The 20,339-nt window shown below is 44.3% G+C and overlaps 1 protein-coding gene across 4 annotated transcripts in view; it reads left to right on the forward strand.

Annotated features, from left to right (window-relative positions):
- DOCK3 (dedicator of cytokinesis 3) overlaps positions 1–20,339 on the forward strand; it is a 2,582,899-nt gene that overhangs the window by 1,795,051 nt on the left and 767,509 nt on the right. For all 4 annotated transcript variants that reach the window (XM_069644069.1, XM_069644070.1, XM_069644071.1 and 1 more), the window contains 2 exons: positions 3,035–3,205; positions 18,766–18,958. In XM_069644069.1, the coding sequence (XP_069500170.1) occupies positions 3,035–3,205; positions 18,766–18,958 (364 nt within the window). The remainder of the gene's footprint in view (positions 1–3,034; positions 3,206–18,765; positions 18,959–20,339) is intronic.

The raw sequence follows: 20,339 nt of genomic DNA on the forward strand, positions 1-20,339 counted from the left end.
GGGCGGCTCACCACTGGGCCAATCAGAACAGAGTGTGACTTGGGTTGCTAAGGCAACGCAGTCCAGGGTGCCAATTCCCCCACCCACACATCCTGTGGAACCCAGACAGAGTGGCACCAGTTGGAGGGCTTCTGTGGAAAAGCCCGCCAAAAAGTGGAACAAAGGGCCCGACCTTGGTTGGAGTTACAGAGACGGACACATACTCCATTTTATAAAAGAGTTCTGGCGAAAAGACCCAACCGGTGATTTTATATTAAATAAATAATCCTGCGGTATCTTTAACATTGCATCAAAACGTGGTGTGTTTAAAACCAATGGGAAAATCCCATAGGAAATATTCTGGTGGAATATTTCACGTGGTAACCACTGCCACCAGCCAGAAACTCGACAAGGGGGGACTGGACACTGCCCCCTTGGAAACAGACCCAGGGGCAATCGAATTAACCCCTTCCAGTACTTCCACAATATGATGGTTTGTACTGGTTCTGTTCACAATTTTGGACTAGTAAAGCCAATGGTGACTTTACATGCCCTGGGAGACAGTAGTCAGTCCGAGGGTATGGAGTCTATGTTTGGGGGTCACTATGACACCCCTGTGTTACTGCACTGAGGGTGCTGTGTAACACATACATTAAAACAGATGATACCCTATGGAGTAAAAGATCCCATAGCCCATAAGCACACAATAAGTCAAAGACATACCTCAAATCATGCCTAAGAGTGGGAGGAAAAGAGTCTCACTCTTAGCAAGAGAAAAAAACAAACCCCAAAAATCCAGCAAAGCTTGGGAAATTAGCCTTATAAGAGAATTCTCCCTAACACTAAGTGAAGCTGATTTCCACCTTTAAAGGTCTTCTGAGGCAGGATAGAGGGACGTGGTACACCCGTCAGTGGAGGTAAAGTGGCCAGAGGGGTGGCAGAAGGTGGGCTTCCCCAGGAGGGGGGGAAGTTAAAGAGAGATGGGAGATGCCTGTCAAGAAGGAGGTGATTGGGCTGAGAGCCCTGGGCCATGATAGTGGCATCCTGGTAGACATTAATGATGCACCTAGAGGATGAGAAGTGTGCCAAGAGAACTTCTCATTTGGTTCCACCATTAATGGGCAAGGAAGAAAAGGGGGAGAGGATAGCAACCATATGTCAGGGAGGGGACAGCAAAGAGGATGTTCATGATAGTCTGCCTGGAGTAGGCTTTGACGTAGGGGTCAGCAATGGGCAATCCTGGGTTGGCAACCAGGAGTGGTTTCTTGATTTTTTTTCTTTCCATACTTTGAGAGAGAGGTAGTATAAATGATAGTGAAGCAGTTAAAGTAGATAGGAGTTATGGAGAGAACCATCATTACAGGGGGGCGTGGTGGAGATAGAGAGCGGAATAGGGGCTGCACTGTACATGAGGAACTCACCAGACGGCCTAGCAGCAAGTCAGGGGAGGGCAAGTTAGCTGCAACAGATGAAACTAAAACAAAGGGTAGTGGGGGCCAGCACTCAGGTTACAGGTAGAGAGGAGAGCAAAACAATTTACCAATCGATAGGCGTAGCTGGTAAAGTGCAGACCCAGAAATAACAGTAAGCCAAAGATAAAAGTTTGAAGTTGGTTACAGTTACTAGTCTGCGTACTAGCACTTCCAAGGGGAAGTACTTAATTCTGCAACTCGAGGACATGAGGACACATCTTCCCCTATCCCTTATTGAATGGCAGGGTGTTCTTAAGGGGGATGGGGAATAATACCTTTACTGAACATTACAGCGTTCATGCCAGGTTTGCAAAGACACTTTACTGCCAACATCTCAGTTGAAAAAGGATTTTTCAGCCGTTGTACCTGAATCCCTCTGCCATGCATTCAAAATGGTGGTAGGCAGCATGAGGACTAATGCAAAATTGCAGATTATTTTCCATTAGTACCCGGTGCGTCACAAAAACAAAGAATACCACTTACCTATTGGTCCATTTGTGAGCCTTAGCTTCTGGTAATCCTGCTCACTTTGTGCTGCGTCCCTCGCCTTTCTTCCATGTTTCTTCAAGCCACCTTGGAAAAGTAGAAGGGACTATGCATAGTCCCTTTTCCCTGTTACATGGCGGCCATTTTTTTTGTTTACATTGTTTTACATTTGAGCCAAAGGCTGCCATAGAAATGGAAAAGGAACTATGTGTAGTCCCTTCTCCCATTCCATGGTGGCCATTTTCATTGTGTACTATGGACGCCACGGAAAGGGAGAACGGACTACGCATAGGCCCTTCTCCCTGTTCCATGGCAGCCATTTTTTTCATTAAATTGTTTTGACTTTGAGTCAATAGCCGCCATAGAAATGGAAAAGGGACTTCGTGTAGCCCCTTCTCCCATTCCATGGTGACCATTTTCTTTGCTATTGCCACCACGGAAAGGGAGAATGGACTACGTTTCCATGACTGCGGCAGGCATTTTTTTCATTTTGTATTTTTCGACTGAGCAACGCGACGTTCTGACAGCCGAAAAAAACACCATTAGTACCCCGGTCTAACATGCAGGGGTACTAGTAGCAATAACCCCCTCGCCGGCGGGCCACTATCACATCCAGTAATTCCCCTGGGGCCTTCATTAGAGTCCTTGCTACGCTCAAGCCTGTCCCTATGGGCCCGGGGGGCATTAGCCTAAGCGGTAATGGCCCACCAGATCGGGGCTTATTGCCTAATAGCAGCATTATTTTACCCTGATTATGGAGTGTTATGCTGCGGTATTCAGTAAGTGCTTCAAGTCACATTCACTAGTGCTTGTGGGCAGAATAAAAGATGTGGCTGTTAAAGTAATACGTGTAATTAGATGCATGTCTAGGATGAAAAGAAGGAATGGGGTTTCCTGATAGTATGCCCCTAACTCTTTCTCGATCATAAAATGATGAAAATCAGCATTAGGAACGCCTTCTTATGTGCGTTTTTAGATCATCTTCATTTGTTTTATCATCCAATTGGTCAACTGTCTTCTTCTCTCCCATTCTCACTGCTTCCTTCTGTTCCATTACTCAATCTGAACTCTTCCTGCACCTCCCTTTCTCCTGCTAGGCCCTGGAGTACCTTTTCAAGTTCATCGTTCAGTCACGGATCCTCTATGCACGGGCAACGTGCGGCATGGAGGAGGAGATTTTCAGAGCAAGCATACAGGAGCTCTTTCAATCCATCCGCTTTGTGCTGAGCCTGGACAGCCGGAGTTCTGATACCCTCATCTTCACTCAGGTGAGCATTTTTACTGATCTGGAAATATCTCTGGGCTGACTCCTCAATTCTGAGGACTAAAGTAAGTCTAGGCATGTAGGATGATTTGCCAAGAAAGCTATGCATACTGTATTTTGAATGCTCGTGCACCAAAATAACCTCCTCCAAATGACTGGATGACTCTCCCTTTATCATTTGCACAAGTAGAAATCTCACTGGAGATGGCCACTAGAGAGCCTAGCAATCATGTGTAATGGTTGCATCTGCTCTATTCAAAGGCTCACATTGCTTTAAGATTGGGGAATACATATTTTCGTGTTGTGCCGGAATACAATGTTGTAATATTTGGATCAAAAATGTTCATTTGGAAATCAATGTGGCACACTGATGAAACATGTTTAACGTAGTCACTATGGGCCTCATTACGAGGTAGGTGGTAAGGGATTACCGGCACCGGTAAGGACACCGGTGCCGGTAATCCCTTACCACCCTATTCCGAGGTCCCTTAGCGGGTCCCTTCCTTAACGCCTGGTTTTACCAGGCGTTATGGATGGGACCCGTTAAGGGACTTCAGAGCTATTAACGGTACCACAAATTGCGGTACCATTATTAACTCCATCCCCATTCCCATTGAGCCCTATGGCGGCTCGAATGGGAATGGGGAATGGTTCCCGGAATGGGGACTTACCGGGTCCCCCAAGGTTGGAATGACCCGGTAAGTCCCTATTTCGGGAACCCGGACCCGGAATGCGGTAAGGGGGTAGCCATGGTGCTAATAGCTAATAGCACCATGGCTACCTCCTACCTCGTAATGAGGCCCAATGTGTTTGTTAGATCCATGCTCCATAGAATGAGCAGTTCGATGATAAATCACTCTCATGAATGTCTATGTTACTATACTATAAAGTCTCAAAGAATGTCAGATTTCTTTCTAAGCAATGCCACTTGAATGGTTCATTAGAATTCTACTCTGCTATTCTGTGTTCACCTTTGTTTTTGTTAATCTCTTCCAAATGCCCTTACTTCCTTTATTCCTGCTATCTTCCTATTAATGCACTGCTCTTTTTTACCCCCTTTTCATCCTTCCACGCTCCGCTCCATCCCTTTCTCTTTCTTTACATACCCTTCCCTTTCTCTCACCTTTCCTGCTATTCTACTTGTCATTACATATCTCTGGACTTAATCTGCTTTCTTCCTTCTTGTCACCATTCTATGCTACTTGTCCAACGGATTGGCTTTTTTGAATACACATCCTATGTTCCTTACGCTATTGTTGCAGCGGTGGCAAGCCCAGCAAATAAGCCAAATGTATTCTGTATCACAATTTCCCCCAATGTTACTGATCCCTTTTCTGGCTAAATGACTCTGGGTTCCACTTTGGCCATTGTTCTTATGTTGGTCACTCACAATGTCTTCACTTGGGGCATAGACTTTTCAACTGAGTCATTACTTGCTGCTTTGAAGTGTCATTATCAGGCTTCCCCCACCAATATCAAATTGAAGGTGACTATGCAGCATTGCTTGAAAGTCACACAGATCAATCCATGTTGCTCTTCTCGCAAACTCACCAGCGATTAGGATTGCTTTTTCATCTAGATTGCTTTCACCCCCTGACTCCTAAGGGGGATGGACCACTGTACCTCTTTCATGTTGATATTTTCCAAGTTGAGTATATATGTGACAAGTTCTTTTCTCTTTTCGTTGAATAATTGACTTATGAGACAAGTTCAGAATTCTTATCAAAACACCCCACGGCAAGTCACTTACCAGCAGGTCCTGCAGTTTGAATTTTCAGGAGGTCAATTAAATCTTTAGGACCCGCCTCTGTGTCAAGGGTCAGTTACATCTTCAGGACCTGTTTGTGGGTAAAGGGTTATCAACCTCAGACAAACAATATTGATGTTCTAAAGAAGGATATGAAAAGCCCGTATCTTGATTTTGCAGCATTTAGCCTTGCAAGGCAGATGCGGTAGATTCTTGGTGGACAGTATTACCAGGTCCACTTATTTCGAAGGTCCTCTACCCCTAGAGGTGCAATTCTTGACAAGTGACTATGTACAAAACGGGCCTGTGATGAGCTATAACCACCCGTAATAAGATGCACTAGCATGCGAGATTCAGCAGCTGTGAACGTGCCTATCTCTTACAACCCCCACCAATATCCTAAGAAGTAAATGACTTCTTCACTCTGAAGGCACCTCAAAACACAGAATCCACGCATGTGCATGCTCCCAATGAAGCTTAGAATACTAAGCGGTCACATCCGTGCCAGAAGGGAACTGTGTAAATGTGTGCACCTGAGCCACGTGCATTCTGCTAAGATGCATTTGCTTTGCCAGGTGTTCTCTTTTCCAGATAACCCTTGAGGCTGATTGAACTTTGGATGCTTTGTCAATGTAAAAGGTCACAGCTTGTGCAGCTAGACATGCTCTGAGGACTTAGTTGGCTTCTGTGTAATTGCATCCTGGCTCTTCTCACAACGCATTGCAGTGGCATTATGGACGCTGGGACCCTTCATGCATTGTGAAACCCGAGACATAGCCCTATCAGAAAAAGTGGAAACTCAAGAGGCCCCCATGGATTGGGGCTTATTTACATTATGGTGTCGATGTTTTAAACACTTCACTGCAGATAGATGTCTTGCGAACTGAACTCTGACACGCCCACATCTTGTTTATGTACAAAAGGAATGTATTTTCGTCATCTCAGTGAAGGCTCAGGAAATAAATGTGTGTCTGTTTGGAAAGCCCTCTGTCGCCATGTGCAGAACGCACATCTGACTTGCACCTGTCAAAGATAAGTGTCAGGCTACTCACCTTTCACACAGATGATATCCCCTTTCGCTGTCTGATCCTTTAGTATCCCCAAGGGCCAGTCCCATGATGATGCACAACCACATTCCTCTGTCATGGGTGTTTTTCTCAATTCGGCCTTTGGCTTTGACGGTCCAGATATGTCAGGCATTTAATGAAAGAACTCTGAAATCAGGTCTTTCTCCCCACCCCCCGCATGAGAGCTGCAGAGTCAGTGCCATGCTTCCTGCAGTCCTGATGTGTGAATGCAGAAAAAACACAATGATTGCTAGTTATCTGCACACATTTCTGCAATATTTATTTAACCTGGCCTTCCTAGGGTTCACGCTTGATGTTTCCCTCTGGTGTCATATGTGTTTGTAAATATTGACATCTCTAAAGGGTTTTCAGACCCTTCTCTCGACAATCAGGATTTGTCACTAAAAGTAACTCCCCTGACAATGCCCATTCGAAGAAACCATTCCCACTGGTAAGTACAATGTTACTTTTGCTCTGTGCTGTACTTGGCACACTTTCTGATGACACGCCTCTCTTTTCTCCATCTTGCCATTATCCCTTTCTGTTCCATCTCACTCTATATGCATTTCCATCTCTTTCTGGCTTCCATTGAATATGTCTCTCTCTTTCAGTATTGAGTCTGTTCTATTGCAAACATGTCTTATTTGTGTAAGGTCTATTAATTTTTGTTTCCCAACTTGCTGGTTTTGTGCCTGGTGACCTTTACTGTGCACCCTAGGCCCCTGCAGCCGAAGGTGAGGTGAGCGGAACTGAGACATGTGCCCCACAAAAGAACGAGGGCACATCAAAGCGACCAGCATTTTGTCCTGTAAGTAGCTCCACTTGCCTCCCACCCTTGCCCATACCAACATGTTTACCAATGATTGTGGCCCGTGATTGAACCCCACCATTTCGCCAAAATCCCTTATCAACTCAGCTGTTCTGTTTCTGTGGAATATTCAGCAAACTGCAATATTCAGAAACGGCCACAAGAAAATTCTTTTTTTCTGGGAAGGTTGTACATTTCTGGAAAAGCTCTGGGAAACTCGAGGCACTGCGTGGCGCGGTTCCATCGGTGGGAGTTTGCAATGAGGCCATGGCGGAGCAGTTACAGGTGGCTCCTCAGCACTGCTCTCGCACCTGCAGAGAAGCAGCATTAAGGAGATGCCAAACAAGGTACTGCATACAGGAAGACACCAGCATTATTACATTTAGAATGAAATACCAGTGCAAATGTAACCACAGAGGGGGACTATAGTAAAGATGGTGCATTGGCAAGGCACTACAGATGTGCTGCTGCTGGAATAAGGACACTAGTGGTTATGGTATGGTATGATATGATATTTTATTTATATCACGCTCGTACACACGTTTTTCAGAGCACGACCAGGCAAAGGGAGGGGAACAAGGGGAGAACAAAAACAACAATCTTGCTAGCCCCAGTGACATTAAGAGCGCGCAAGTGCATGGGAAAGGGAAAGGGGGAAAGTGCATGGCAGAGGGGAGAAGTGGAAAGTGTGGAACAGAGGAGAGAACAGAATAAATAATAATAAGTACAATAAATAAATAAATAAATAAATAAGGTCGATAAACAGTGGTAGTGCAGCCAGCAAGAGGCAATGGGCTAGGTTAGTCAGATAGGGTGTATCTGATAAGTGCTGAAGAAAAACAGAGCTACTCTTCTTGTGCAGTAGCTGTGGCTGAAGCCCACCAGCATGAATCTTTATGTAAGAAGACATCAACAAGAGCTTCTCTAATGGTGAATCAGTGGAGATTCTGAGTGGGGAGATGCCAGAAGGTACTGCTGCAGGCAGACCCTAAAAGAGCTTGCCTTAGGCGAGGACCAGCCCCACTGAGTCCACAATAAGGACCTGCGGTAGCATGGTTTAACATAGACTCTCTGTCAACGAGGCAGATACTGTCAGGAGCTAGTTTCCACCATAGGTTCCTGCAGCGAGTGAATGGTATGGATGAAGCAGAATTTCATTAGGAGGCAGTACAAAAGAGAAATGCCAGCAGAATGGGCACTTATTGCCACTACAAAATGGTGAGATATTGCAGGGAGCTATAAGCAGGAGACACAGTAGTGGTTTAAGATGCTGTCGGTAAATGTGATCTGACAAGAAGACACAGCTTTATTTGCTATACATGGACATGGGTAGAATAAGGCAGAGAATGTAACAGGAAAACAGATACAGAGGGGCCATAGATTTACCCAACCATGAGCTCATGCAGAAGACATCAGCAGGACATATCCAGAATACAGATTTGTGCCACGCTGGGGCACCAGGAAAATGTGTGCTAGGGGCACACCATTCCAATATTGCAGAGTGAGACTCTAGCAAAAGTGCCAAAATGAGCCACTAGCAGCAGGTTCCATCTAGTACATGCCAACTGAAGTTGCACCAGAAGTTCAAGAACTCAGGAGAAGGATGTCTAAATACACTTCACCAATCAAAGGATTTTTCTTTCCTCCCCATATGCTTTTGATCCATGTTTGAGACTATCCTAAATCATCTCCCTCTCTCTATTCCTGGTTTGCCTTACAATTTAACCCCCCATATTTCCCTCATCACTCTCCTACCTTCTGAAGATTCCCTTTGTTCCTCCATTGTGTGCATTGTTCAGTGGCAAACTCATTGGGTGACCTTTCCTAATTGAGTATAAAGATGCAGGGTCACATAGTAATGGAACACAAGCTAGTGGATGAGTGCCTGATCAAATTAACCACTGCATGCTAGACTATTGGGGTAGCACAGTAGCAGGTCTTAGGTTAAAGAGGAATCAAAGTCTGAGAAGCTGCAGAAGAGAGAGGACCCTGAAGCAGAATATAGGGTAATAGTCTTGGAGAACTGAATGAATAGGAGAGCCTCTGAATACGGCATATCCCCAAGGCGGCTGCAAGTCAAAGGCCTGGGAATTGGCACAGTGCATTGAATACTGACGTCAATTGACTGAGTAGGCACACTTCAGGTTGGTGTGAGCTCTACATAAGTCAGCGAGGAACTCAGTGTCAGAGATCAAGTGAAAACACTTTGGGGTTAGGGACCATATGGCAGTGCACAGCTGAAGGCCTAGAGTTTTACAAGTATAATGCAAGAGATTCAAGACAGAAGGATGGCCGGGGGATCTTAAATCAAAAATGAAGTTAATAACTTGGGACACCAGGTGATGTAAGATCCTGAAGGCTGAAAGAATGAAGGTATGTCTTGCAGCAGCAGAGGATGACACTGAAGCAGCTAAGAGACTGTAGAGTTTTAGAGGCTTCGGGAAAATTAAGCATTTTATGACACACCTAATAATAGTGGCACTGCTGGGCAAGCGTAAATGCTTGAGGCACCCGGGGACAATGGAGTCCTTATGCAAAGAAAAGGGCACCCATGACAGAAAAGAAGACACAAATGGGTGTCTGAAGCAAAGGAAAGCATACATGATTCAAGAAAGAATGGTGCATATTTGTCCTGAAAAAGTGGAGCATGGCCACACAAAGAGAAAAACAGCCAAGGTATAATGAAGGCAAGAGGGTTTGGGAGATTATTGCAACCAGTCCCGGATTACCAAATAATCAAAGTACGCACCGGCCCATGGGCCCCACTCCTTTTAGGGGCGCCACGACAACGGATCAAAATAATATTGATTTGATCTTGAAAGAAAATTCCAATCAAGCTTTCTTAAATTGTTTTCAAAAGATAGAAAACAATCATCTCATAGAAACAGCAACTTTACATTAAAGACTCTATGGAGAAAATACTGTATTCATGTAATTTACCCAGTAACTACCTAAAGTACATACACCAGAGACATCAGATTCACATAACAGTTTATCTCTTAAAAGCTCATCTTCTGGCAGCTGTTAGTTTGTAAAAATAAATCTGGTGCAGACCACATACTTCGAATGTACACTAGTGATGGCCATCTCCATCGAGCGGCCGACGTGTACACTGCTTAGTTCAATGTTATTCCACTAAAGCACGGCGCACGGACGAGATTCCTTCAGAAATGAAGCTTTCTGTGAGTCAGTTCCAGCTGACTCCAGACGCTAGTAGAATATTTGCGAGAAGAAGCTTCGAGAACACTGATGAATGACCCGAAGTCTGCGTTACTCTAAGTTAGATTTTCTGAGTTATAATGAAGTTTGATTAAATTCCCCGTCTAATTTAACAGAACTAATCTATCTTGTTCAGCCACTTTTACTCATTTTGGCTGAGACTTAACAATTCTTTCATTTCCTTGAACAAAGTGTAAATATTGTTTGTCGTCCGACTTTCGTAGACCCAGAAAGTCAGCGCCCGAGTTAAAGTAATTTGTGAGGGAGGCGCCGAAATGTCGACGGACTTGGGGCCTCCACAGGGTTTCATCCGGCACTGATTGCAATGAAAAATGATAATTTCGGAGACAGGCCTCTCTTCCCAGTTATTCCAGTCAAGAAAGGCTGTGCACCCTCTGTGGAAGATGGAATACACCCATGCGCTGCTGTCACCGATCAAACACGTAGTATTGCACACGAGCCATTCGCCTTTTGCCTTGACCTTATCCCGCCAGTGATCCTCCACATGTCGAACATGCTCACAGAGTAATGCTGATTCCAGTGTCGACCCAGTGTTCTTATACCTACAATATACTGACAATATACTGACTTTTTACCCTTGTATCTGTGGGTCACTTTGTGTGTACAATACTTTGTCTTAGTGTAGATACACATGTGGCTCTCTTTGTGAAACCTTGCAGCAACATATGTGACCCTCGTGTGTTTATAGGAGATCGTGCACATGATCTCGAAATGATTTTCAGGACGCAATTGACTCGGCTAATTGCACATGTGTGTACCGTGACCATCTGATAGTTAAACCTGCATGTGGAAAACCCTGGACGTTCATTGCTGTGAGCATTTGATAGTGGTTTTGTGTGAGAGTCCTTCACATGTTTGTCTCTGTTTAATTGTGTCTTTTTGTGACTGTATTTCTCCTTTCTAGAATTGTCACTGATGTTCATAAACACAGGCAGTCTCTAAGGTGTCAGGTAATAATGTCCCCATACATAATGTCTCCGGGAAAAGACACTGGCAACATTACATATGGTGGCATTATGTATGGGGACAGGTTGCGGGAACGTCCCGTGCTCCCCTTGTAAAAAAAAACAGGGTTGTGGGTGTGTCCCCCGCTTCTTCAATGTAATAATGTCTCCACAAAAAACGGCAACATGTTGGTTATGAGACTTTTTTGCAGGGACATTATTGCATGGAACCGTCTCTATCATCCGAGCACTTTTTAGTAACAGAGAAAGCTCTCTTTCTTTAATTACATTAAGTAAAATGAAAAACGAATAATAATGCCGATGTGGCTTTAATATTTCCCCTCCGCCTGAAGCCTTTCTCCAAAATAGCGCAGTGGTGATTTTTAACGCTGTTTCGTACACTGTGCACAAAGATGAAAATGGGGAAAAAACAAGTAAACAGTCACTTTAAAGGAGCAGGGTGTTTTGGCTCCCAAAATGCATTTCCATGTTAGTTGAGGCTAGTCCGTTCCCTCTTCTTTGAGTTGACCATTCGGGAATAGCTTGTTTTCTCTCCATTTATCGATTCATTTGTAGCTTTCATTTATTTTTTTTTTCCTTTCATGCTTACTAGTGAGAACATTTTTTGTGCGATTAGATGTTTTTTTTTTTTTTAAACTTATTTCCACGGCATCTCTCTCCATTTTCTTCAGGGCACCCATGTCTCTTTTTGATAAATATGCCTCCTGTGAAGGAAAAAGTCAAAGGAGGACATTTGTGCCTTATGCATATCTTTTTCCTTGATAGTCAACTTAGATTAATGCCCCATTTTTTTTTTTGTCTATAAAGTGATGCTATAGATCCAATTATAAGTCAAAACTATTGCATTGGTGTACCGCTAGGAGGGCGATGGGATACGAGGAGGGACAGAAAGCTTTTAGGTGTTTCTTGGTTATTTACCCACCCATTGACTGCCCGTGACTTAAAAGGAGCTGTAAGTGTGTTACTGGTGTAATAATAGTGCCAAGTGTGCCATCAGCCACTGGATTTATACACAGTAGGTTTGTCCTTAACTAGTGTTGTTAAAAACATGCATTGGTAAAGCCAACCATTTTAGCGTCCAGGTATAGGTATTAGGCATTTGTAGGCACTCCTCTTATATGTGCCCAGGGACTCACACCATTTTGAAGCTGCTATCGTTAATGGCCAGTTATTACCAATATGGCATTGCCTTGCAAATTCCTGTCCTATGCCTACACAAAAGCTGAAACTGTTGATATTGTCACTACTTGTTCAGAAGATGCTATTTAGTAACCTGACGGATACATAGGGCAACAGACTTAAGGCAGAAACTGGGAGCTTCCTTAGGCTGCTTCAGAGTCTTCATGTGCAGGGACAAGACTCCCTGAAACACCCTGGGAAGTGAAGGCTGAATCCTCTGGCTCTGCTGGGGCCTGCTCAGACATCTCCTTGAATCCCTCTGGGCACTTACTTGAGCATCACAAGAACTGGTCGACATTGGGAGGCTTGATGTCAAACGCCTCGTTGGCTTCTCGCACTAAGTCAAGGAATCCATAGATTTTGGAAGCTGTCTCAACTTTGAGTTCTTCAGCATTGATTAGGTGACATGGACCTCCAATGCTGATGCTTCTGCTAACTTGATCTTTGACACTGCGCGATTTCAGCCTTCTTTGCCACCAGTCCGACTGATGAACCTTACCTCAGCCAAGCTGACTAAACTATCTATACGTCGCTTGTCACCTCAGAGGCCTGGAATATTTGGCAAACTCCATCTCCATGTAGATGTATACTAACTCAGGCATAAATATTCACCACAATTTCTAGCCTCGAGCCTGGCAAGGATTTCGCTAACAGATCTGGTTACCTTTTTGATGCTATTAAAGAGAGTCTCTGTGAAAATGAACAAACCTACCTCTTTAGCTAGAAAAGTCACCTATAATATTTGTTGACCCTCCTAGGCTACTGATCTGACTGGTCCAAGATTTGCTTCAGTCACTCCTGGACTTCTCACACCAGTGATTCATAGGCAAGGATAAAGTACCCACCACTTGATGTGCTTATGGCATCAGCAGCCAAGAAGAGATTCCTTTCCTCCCAATGTTCTGAGACTTTATACGCCTGTCCTTTTAAAGAAAGGAAAATAATGGATTCCACTGGAAAGGAAATCTGTTCCACCACAGCAATTTATATCGGAGCAGCTAGATCAGTGGCTGATCTAGGAGGATATGGGCAAACGGAGGATATGGGCAAACTCTGTGGGAATCAGTGGGGAAGATTGCTGGTTTCTTCCCTGAGGCCAGGATATTCTAGCAGTTGTTAAAGAAGGCTCTACAGTGTTAAATCAGGTAATTAGTGCGTTCAACGATGTGTCAGATTCATCAACCAATAGCCATATCGTCACAGCATAACCATGCAGTGAGCGCCTTTTGTGAGAAAAATGGGTTTGTAGTCGTATGTATAAAATACGATGCTTGGTCTTTCTCTATAGAGCCCTTCTTTGAAGTGCGTACTGAAAAAGACGTGGCAAAAATGAAGTCTGAGCCAGATAACAATGGAATCTGCTCGTCTCGACCCTAAAAAGCATCAATCTCTTCTTCTCTCCAATACTACAATGCATACTTTCATTGGTATGTCCTTCAACCATTTGTTCAGCCACAGCCATTTTTTTCATCCTCAGCAGAAATCTCAACACCATATATCTTAGGCCAAAAGCAAAGACCACCATCTGCAGAAGATGACCTCCTGCCCCATCAGGAAAAATGAACGCTAGGGAGATGCCCCACTGCTAGGCACCAAGGTGGATCTCAACGAAGACTCATTGATTAAATCCATTCCCCATGCCCTCCTAAAAGGGCTCTCCATTCTCAAAACCTAAACAACCACTCTGTGCCATTCCCCTCTATCCCCCTGTGCTGCCTCTCACTTCTGCTCTTTTTTTTTTGTCTAACATTGCATAACCTCTGGGGTGGTCTTTTCATCGTCCCCCCCACAGCAAAACAGTTCAGTCAGAGATATCCAGTTGCACTAGTCAGTGAATGGGGCACCGTCTACCCTGCTCATGTCCACTCCCCAGACATCTCTGCATTCCCTAACCCTTCACTTAATCTGTAAATACGTATTTATCTAACCAGTGGATCAAGGAGTATATGTACAATATATTTATAAAAAAAGAAAAGAAAAGAATTATAATTGATGTAGTCACTGTTAATATATATCCCCTTTCAACCTGGTTCACCACTACCCTCACATTTATTTGACTAAGTTAAGGCATCAAGAAATGGGCCTGTTTGTTATCTGTATGGTATTTCTGGTCGAAGGGCCAACCTTACCGACCAAAATATGCAAATATAGACGCACTCATAACCATTTTCTGGCTTGACACTTGAGCACTCCAGTTTTGCAGAACAAGGTGTACAAAACCTCCTGCATCCATTCTCTCAAAGATGCGGGTATAACATGTGCATTGACTGCCTAAGAAAGTAGGGTGCTTCCCGGGAAAAGTGCTGTAGGAACACTGCAAAAAAACCAAGGCACCCATTCCTGCGATTTTCTAATGGAAATGTAAGGCATTTTGAAGTCAAATGCAGGACATACAAATTGCCAACAAATATGTAAGCAAGCAGTGGCAAAGCCGATAGTTTGACATCCGCATTTTTCATTTATAAGCGTGAAATTGTGTGGGACCCAGAAACAATGTTATGTTATGTTACGTTATGGTATTTGGCGTTTATATAACACTCTATATATCATTGGTATGAGTTGTGGGTTGAACGCCCTCCGGGATCTAAATCTAGGTCAATTGAGAGAGTAAGGTATCATAGAGTGCTTGGGTGCACTCATTATGCACACAGCTGATGTGATTGCTTGATGTTATCTGAATCCTAGTATTAGGTGTGGTGGTATCTGAATCATTTGAATGCGTGTAGTCTGGAGGTTGGACTACGAGACTGGGTTCTGGCTGCGTTAGGCCTGTGTAGGACGCTTATGCGTGCAGCTTGGCTGATTTTTCATGGGGGTATAGCTGCGTTAGAGCAGGGTGTTGAGGTGTTCATGGAGTATTGTTTGTATGTGAGCAGCCAGGCCGAAATTGATCGAGGGGTGTATCTGCGCTCCATTGTGTGTTGATGTAGAGTAGAAAGTGAGCATAGTGATAGGAGAGGTGAGTGTCTGGGTGGAGGGTTTGATTCTTGTGAGCCCACTGTTCCGGGTTTCATTTACGAGTTTTGCGATTGCTGCGCTCAGAGTGACCTAATAGTCGCTTTCAGTGGTGTCATTGCTCGGCATCTCCTTGAACGTTTGTCTGCAGGTTGCAGGGTCTCAGTGGCCTTAGAAGGTCTTATTGGCAATTGTGGAAAGAGCCCGTTTTTTGTGCTTTGCGGAAGGCCATGAAGTCATGGGTGTGTCGAATGTGTGAGGGGAGGGAGTTCCACAGAGTTGGAGCCAAAGTTGAGAAGACGGATCCTCCAATCCTGGCTGAATTGGAGGTTGGAAACACTAGTAAGTGGGCAGTGCTTGATTTTAGGGTGTGTGATGGGAGATAGGGTTTTATTTTCTCATGTAGGTAGTTTGGGCCAGTCTTCTGCACTGCTCCGTGAGTTATGCATTTTGAAGGTATCCCTTCATCCGACGGAGTCAGTGGAGGGTGTGGAGAGCGGGGGAGATGTGGTCTCTGTGTCCCAGAGCGAGAAGGAGTTTGGCGGCAGCATTTTGGGCTCTATAGCGTTTGTTGAGTTGGTATGCCAGTGCTCCAGGTATAAAGAATTGGCATAGTCCAGTCTCAACATAACCATAGATATAACAGCAGCGAGTCTGTTGGGATAAGTGAGGTAAGGAAAGATGTGTCAAAGGAGTTTGAGGTGGTAATGGCAATATTTTGATACATTATTGATCTGAGGGGAGAAGGTTATGTCTGAGTCCATAGTGCAGCCAAGGGTTTGACTATTTCGGAAGGAGAGGGAGGGGGGCCAAAGGAGGGGTCCTTGGGAGTGATTGTGGGAGAAGGGCAGTATTGCAGCACACCATAATTTCAGTTTTATCAGGGTTCAAGAGGAGGTGGTTACTTGTCATCCATTGGTCAATATCACTGAGACATACTTCAAGGTCGGGCGACGGTTGGTGCTAGTTTTGGAAATACTTGAGAGGTTGCGTGCGTGGATGATTTTTGGTAGAGTGGTCAGACAGAGTTTGAAAAGGTAGAGCAGAAAGACAGGCACCTTAGGGTACTCCAGTGTTCACAGGGTGAGCAGTTGAGACAAAAGGGGGGCGGAAGGCAATTTGTTTGCTGTTGCTGACAAAGGAGGCAATCCATTTGAGTGCCGAGCCACAGATTCCTAAGGAGTGGAGGCGGTCAAGGAGGATTGAATGGTTAACGGTTTCAAAGGCTGATGACAGATCAAGGAGAATCAGTGCTACGCAAACCTCAGAGTCTGCCACAACTTTGAGATCATCCCTAATTGTGCAGGGTCGAGGAGGTTGTTGGATTCTACAAAGCAGTTGAGCTGGGAATACGCAGTACGGTCAATGAGTTTCACGAGAAATCTGGTGTTGGAGATCGGCCTGAAATTCTTGGGGTCAAGGGGTCGAGGGATGCCTTTTTTAGAAGCGGTTTAACGTGTTCTCTTTGAAAGGCTTCTGGAAAAGTGCCAGAGGTAAGGGAGTCATTTAGTATGGATCTTGCATGTTCACCTGCGTAAGTAGGGGAGAATATTTCAGAAGAGCAGCAGGGCATGGTTTGAGGGTGGATCCGGAGGGTCTGCTGATGGATAGTAGGTCTAGGAACTCATCTCTCGAGATGGGTTGGAAGGACTCGAAGGTTGGTATAGTGGGTGTCGCGGCAACGGGATCAGGAGGGGTAGATGTAGGACAGGGGTGAGATTAGAGAATTTGGTGTTTAGGGTTACGATCCTATCGAGTGTAGTGTTGTAGAAATGTAGCGAGAGGGAGACACAGAGTGGTTTTGTGGGAGCGGTTTGTGCAGATGTGCAAGTAGGTATCACGAATTCAGAGATGATCTTGTGGCGCTCTTTGCTGCTGCTGCCACAGTTCAGAATGTGTTTATTGTGCGCAGCTCATATAAAATGCAAGCTGAAGTGCAGTTCATCACTTAAATATTATTAGATGAGCTGTTAGCATCTTCTGGCTGATTAAATAATTCAAACATTTTAAATCAACAGCTGAAGCCCAAATCATGGTGCTTACTGCTGTGAAGGCACATGTACCAACCAGCGTGGCATCATCAACATTTCAACGCACCATTAAGCCTGATTTACGCGGGCTGAACATCATGTACAAAAACAGTGTAACCCTAACAATCCATGGCCACAAATTGGGACATGTCAGCAGTTTATCTGCTAGGATGTCTAGAGTTCATCTTCATTTAATTCAGAAACAACCCTACAGCAACCTCTGTCCCATCAGAGGGTTTTGAAAAGCAAAGCTGCATGAAATGCTGGATAATGCATTCTTGAAGCCAACACCAGCCTTGTGACTTAGTGACAGTGTCAGTTAGTATGCTTTACGTGTTTGCAAATCTCTTGCTTATTTTCCCTGTTTCATGCTTTCTTCACAGTGTAGGAAACAGTTTTAGAAAATCACTGTTGTCCTTTCTGGAAGAAGAATTAAGCAATAAACCCGAACCAGGCAGGTATTACTCTTCAGGTAATGGCCTAGACCCTGGGGCCTCATTACACGGACGGCGTATTTTACCGGTACCGGTAAACCCTTACCGCCTTACTACGAGGTTCCTTTGCGGGTTGGAGAATTTAACGCCTGCTTTTTGCAGGTGTTAAAAACCAACCCGCAAAGGGTCCAGGGAGCTAATTACGGCACCGCAATTTGCGGTGCCGTGATTAGCACCTTCCCCATTCCCATTATGCCCTATGGGGCAATGGGGGAAGGGGGAATTGCCACCCCACCAACCTTGGAATAGGGCGGTAATTCCCCTTTCCACCAAGGCGGTGCCGGTATTTTGCCGGCATGGACCAAGGTGCCAATAGCACCTTGGTCCACCGCCGTCCCTGTAATGAGGCCCCCCTGAAACCTTATACTGATGTTTCTCAATAAAAAATAAAAAAATAAAAAAAACTGCAATCCAAAATGGCTGTAGTCTTCGACATGTAGTCGTGTCTCCCTTTCCATGGTGGCCTTTGCGTCGGAGAGTCAGGAAGGGATGAGGCAGCTGCAGGTGAGTGGTTCCGGGGTTAATGTGGGTAGAGGATTGGGTGCGGGAGGTGGAAATGGGGCAGGTGAAGGCACAGAGGGAGAATGGGCAGCACAAGCTTACCTGCCATGAGGGAAAATGACAACCACTCGGTTCTGAGGCGGCTCAGAACATGGGCCATACCATGAGGTATAGCCTGCCTTTCGAGCTTGCTGATTGGTTGGGAGGCCATGTGAGCCCCCACGTCCCAAGTGCTAATTGGGAATGTAAAAAAGCAGCAAAGCCACATGTGCAACATTATTATTATTATTATTATTATTATTATAATTATTATTATTATTACTATTTTTAGTATTTTGACTATTGTCATTATTTTATTATATTTTAATAGAGTTTTCTCTGAATTGCTCAAATGTGTTCTGACCTCCTGCAAATAGGAATGGATATTTAGTGTTTATGAATCCAATGTAGATGAACATGAATGAAAAGTAAGATTACAAGTGAGTAACTTTCTCTGTTTATGTATCTGTGTATGTAAATGAGGGATTTGCACATATTGCACCTGCATAGATCTAATGACTGTGTTTTGCTCTTGATAGGCAGCTTTGCTGAATTCTTTCCCTGCCATCTTTGATGAGCTGCTGCAGATGTTCACAGTGCAGGAGGTTGCAGAATTTGTGCGTGGAACACTTGGAAGCATGCCCAGCACGGTCCACATCGGGCAGTCCATGGATGTAGTGAAGCTGCAGTCCATCGCCCGCACTGTGGACAGCCGCCTTTTCTCCTTTCCTGGTAAGGAAGCCGTGCGCAATTGGAGAACGGTGGGAAGTGGCAATTTACTGGGAATTTTGATGAAGGAAACAAAAAGTTACTTTGAGCGAATTAAGGCATTGTGTCAAGGAAGGTTGCGAATGTCTAGTGGATGGTGAACGATATGTGAAAAGAGGTGACATTTGAATGTGAGCAACAGATATGATAGTATAGAATACTCCTTATTTTATTAGTATATGTATTTATGTAGATATTAAACTAAACATCACTTAAAAGAGCAATTTAGGGGAAAAATAACCTTGGTGTGGTTAGAATTACCTAAGTATTAGGGTATTAATGGCTTTACAAGTGCGAGGGTATGTGAATGCTTATGGTGGTAGTCCATGCCTTTGATAGTTTGGGAAGATGAACTGGAAAATGTGTCTGACCAGCTCACATATAGGATAGGAGTGGGGACAAATATGCTGTTGCTGGAGCAGATGTTTCCACATAGGGGAGGATCATGTTGTGCAGCTACTGTTCAGCCGTAGGTATGCATTTGTAGATCTTAACAAATAATTCAGATTGATGGCAAGAACCTGAAATTGGCCATATGAGTGGTTTAAAATATGTCAATGTTTAAAACCTGTGGGAAATGTTTAAGCAAGACCATGGTTTAATAAACCCACATATGTTTTGCATTTTATACCCTTGGGCTTTGTCAGGGTTTACCTTTGAGAACCAGGCAGGACATACCAAGGAAACTGTTGGCTTATCTCCATAAGGTCAGAATTGGTAATAAGCAAAACTAACCTAATGAGCACAAATGTAAGGGGCTAAGACTGCTAAAGAGAAGCACCCTTTGTAGGATTACATGTCAAAACAGTCATTTGAAAAGTAGCAGCCATTAACAAACTGTCAACACTGGATCCTTCATGAGGAAGGAAGAGATCAGAAACCCTTCTAACTCCAGTGTATGTGACTGGAACAAGATTTCCCTTACACAGTGATTTCACAAAGAACATTGTCAATGATGAGAAGCTCTGTCGTTGAGAAACTTGAATTAATCATCAACCAGCCAATCAAAGCCCTGCAGGTCGAAACGCAACAGCATTGTACATGATCAAAAGAAGTTGCGTTAGGGTATAACCGTTGGTAGGTGCGCTTGGGCCGTTGGTATTATGGGTTGGCTAGCTGCGTCTCCAACACTGGGAGGAATTACCCTAAACCTCTCACGGTAAAAGATAGCTAATTGTGTTGTGCCAGTGAGTCGCGCTATACCAAAAAAATATTTTTTGTACAGTCCATAAATTTGCAGTATTTGTATCTGAAAGAAGGTTTAAAATAGAAGATTAGGGTTAATTGGACCATTGAAATCAAGCGATGCACACCAAATAGGGAACCAGACCCAAGAATATTTGCC

The sequence above is a fragment of the Ambystoma mexicanum genome, chromosome 2p (assembly GCF_040938575.1).
Source record: "Ambystoma mexicanum isolate Mex_15411 chromosome 2p, UKY_AmexF1_1, whole genome shotgun sequence".
Lineage (NCBI taxonomy): Eukaryota > Metazoa > Chordata > Amphibia > Caudata > Ambystomatidae > Ambystoma > Ambystoma mexicanum.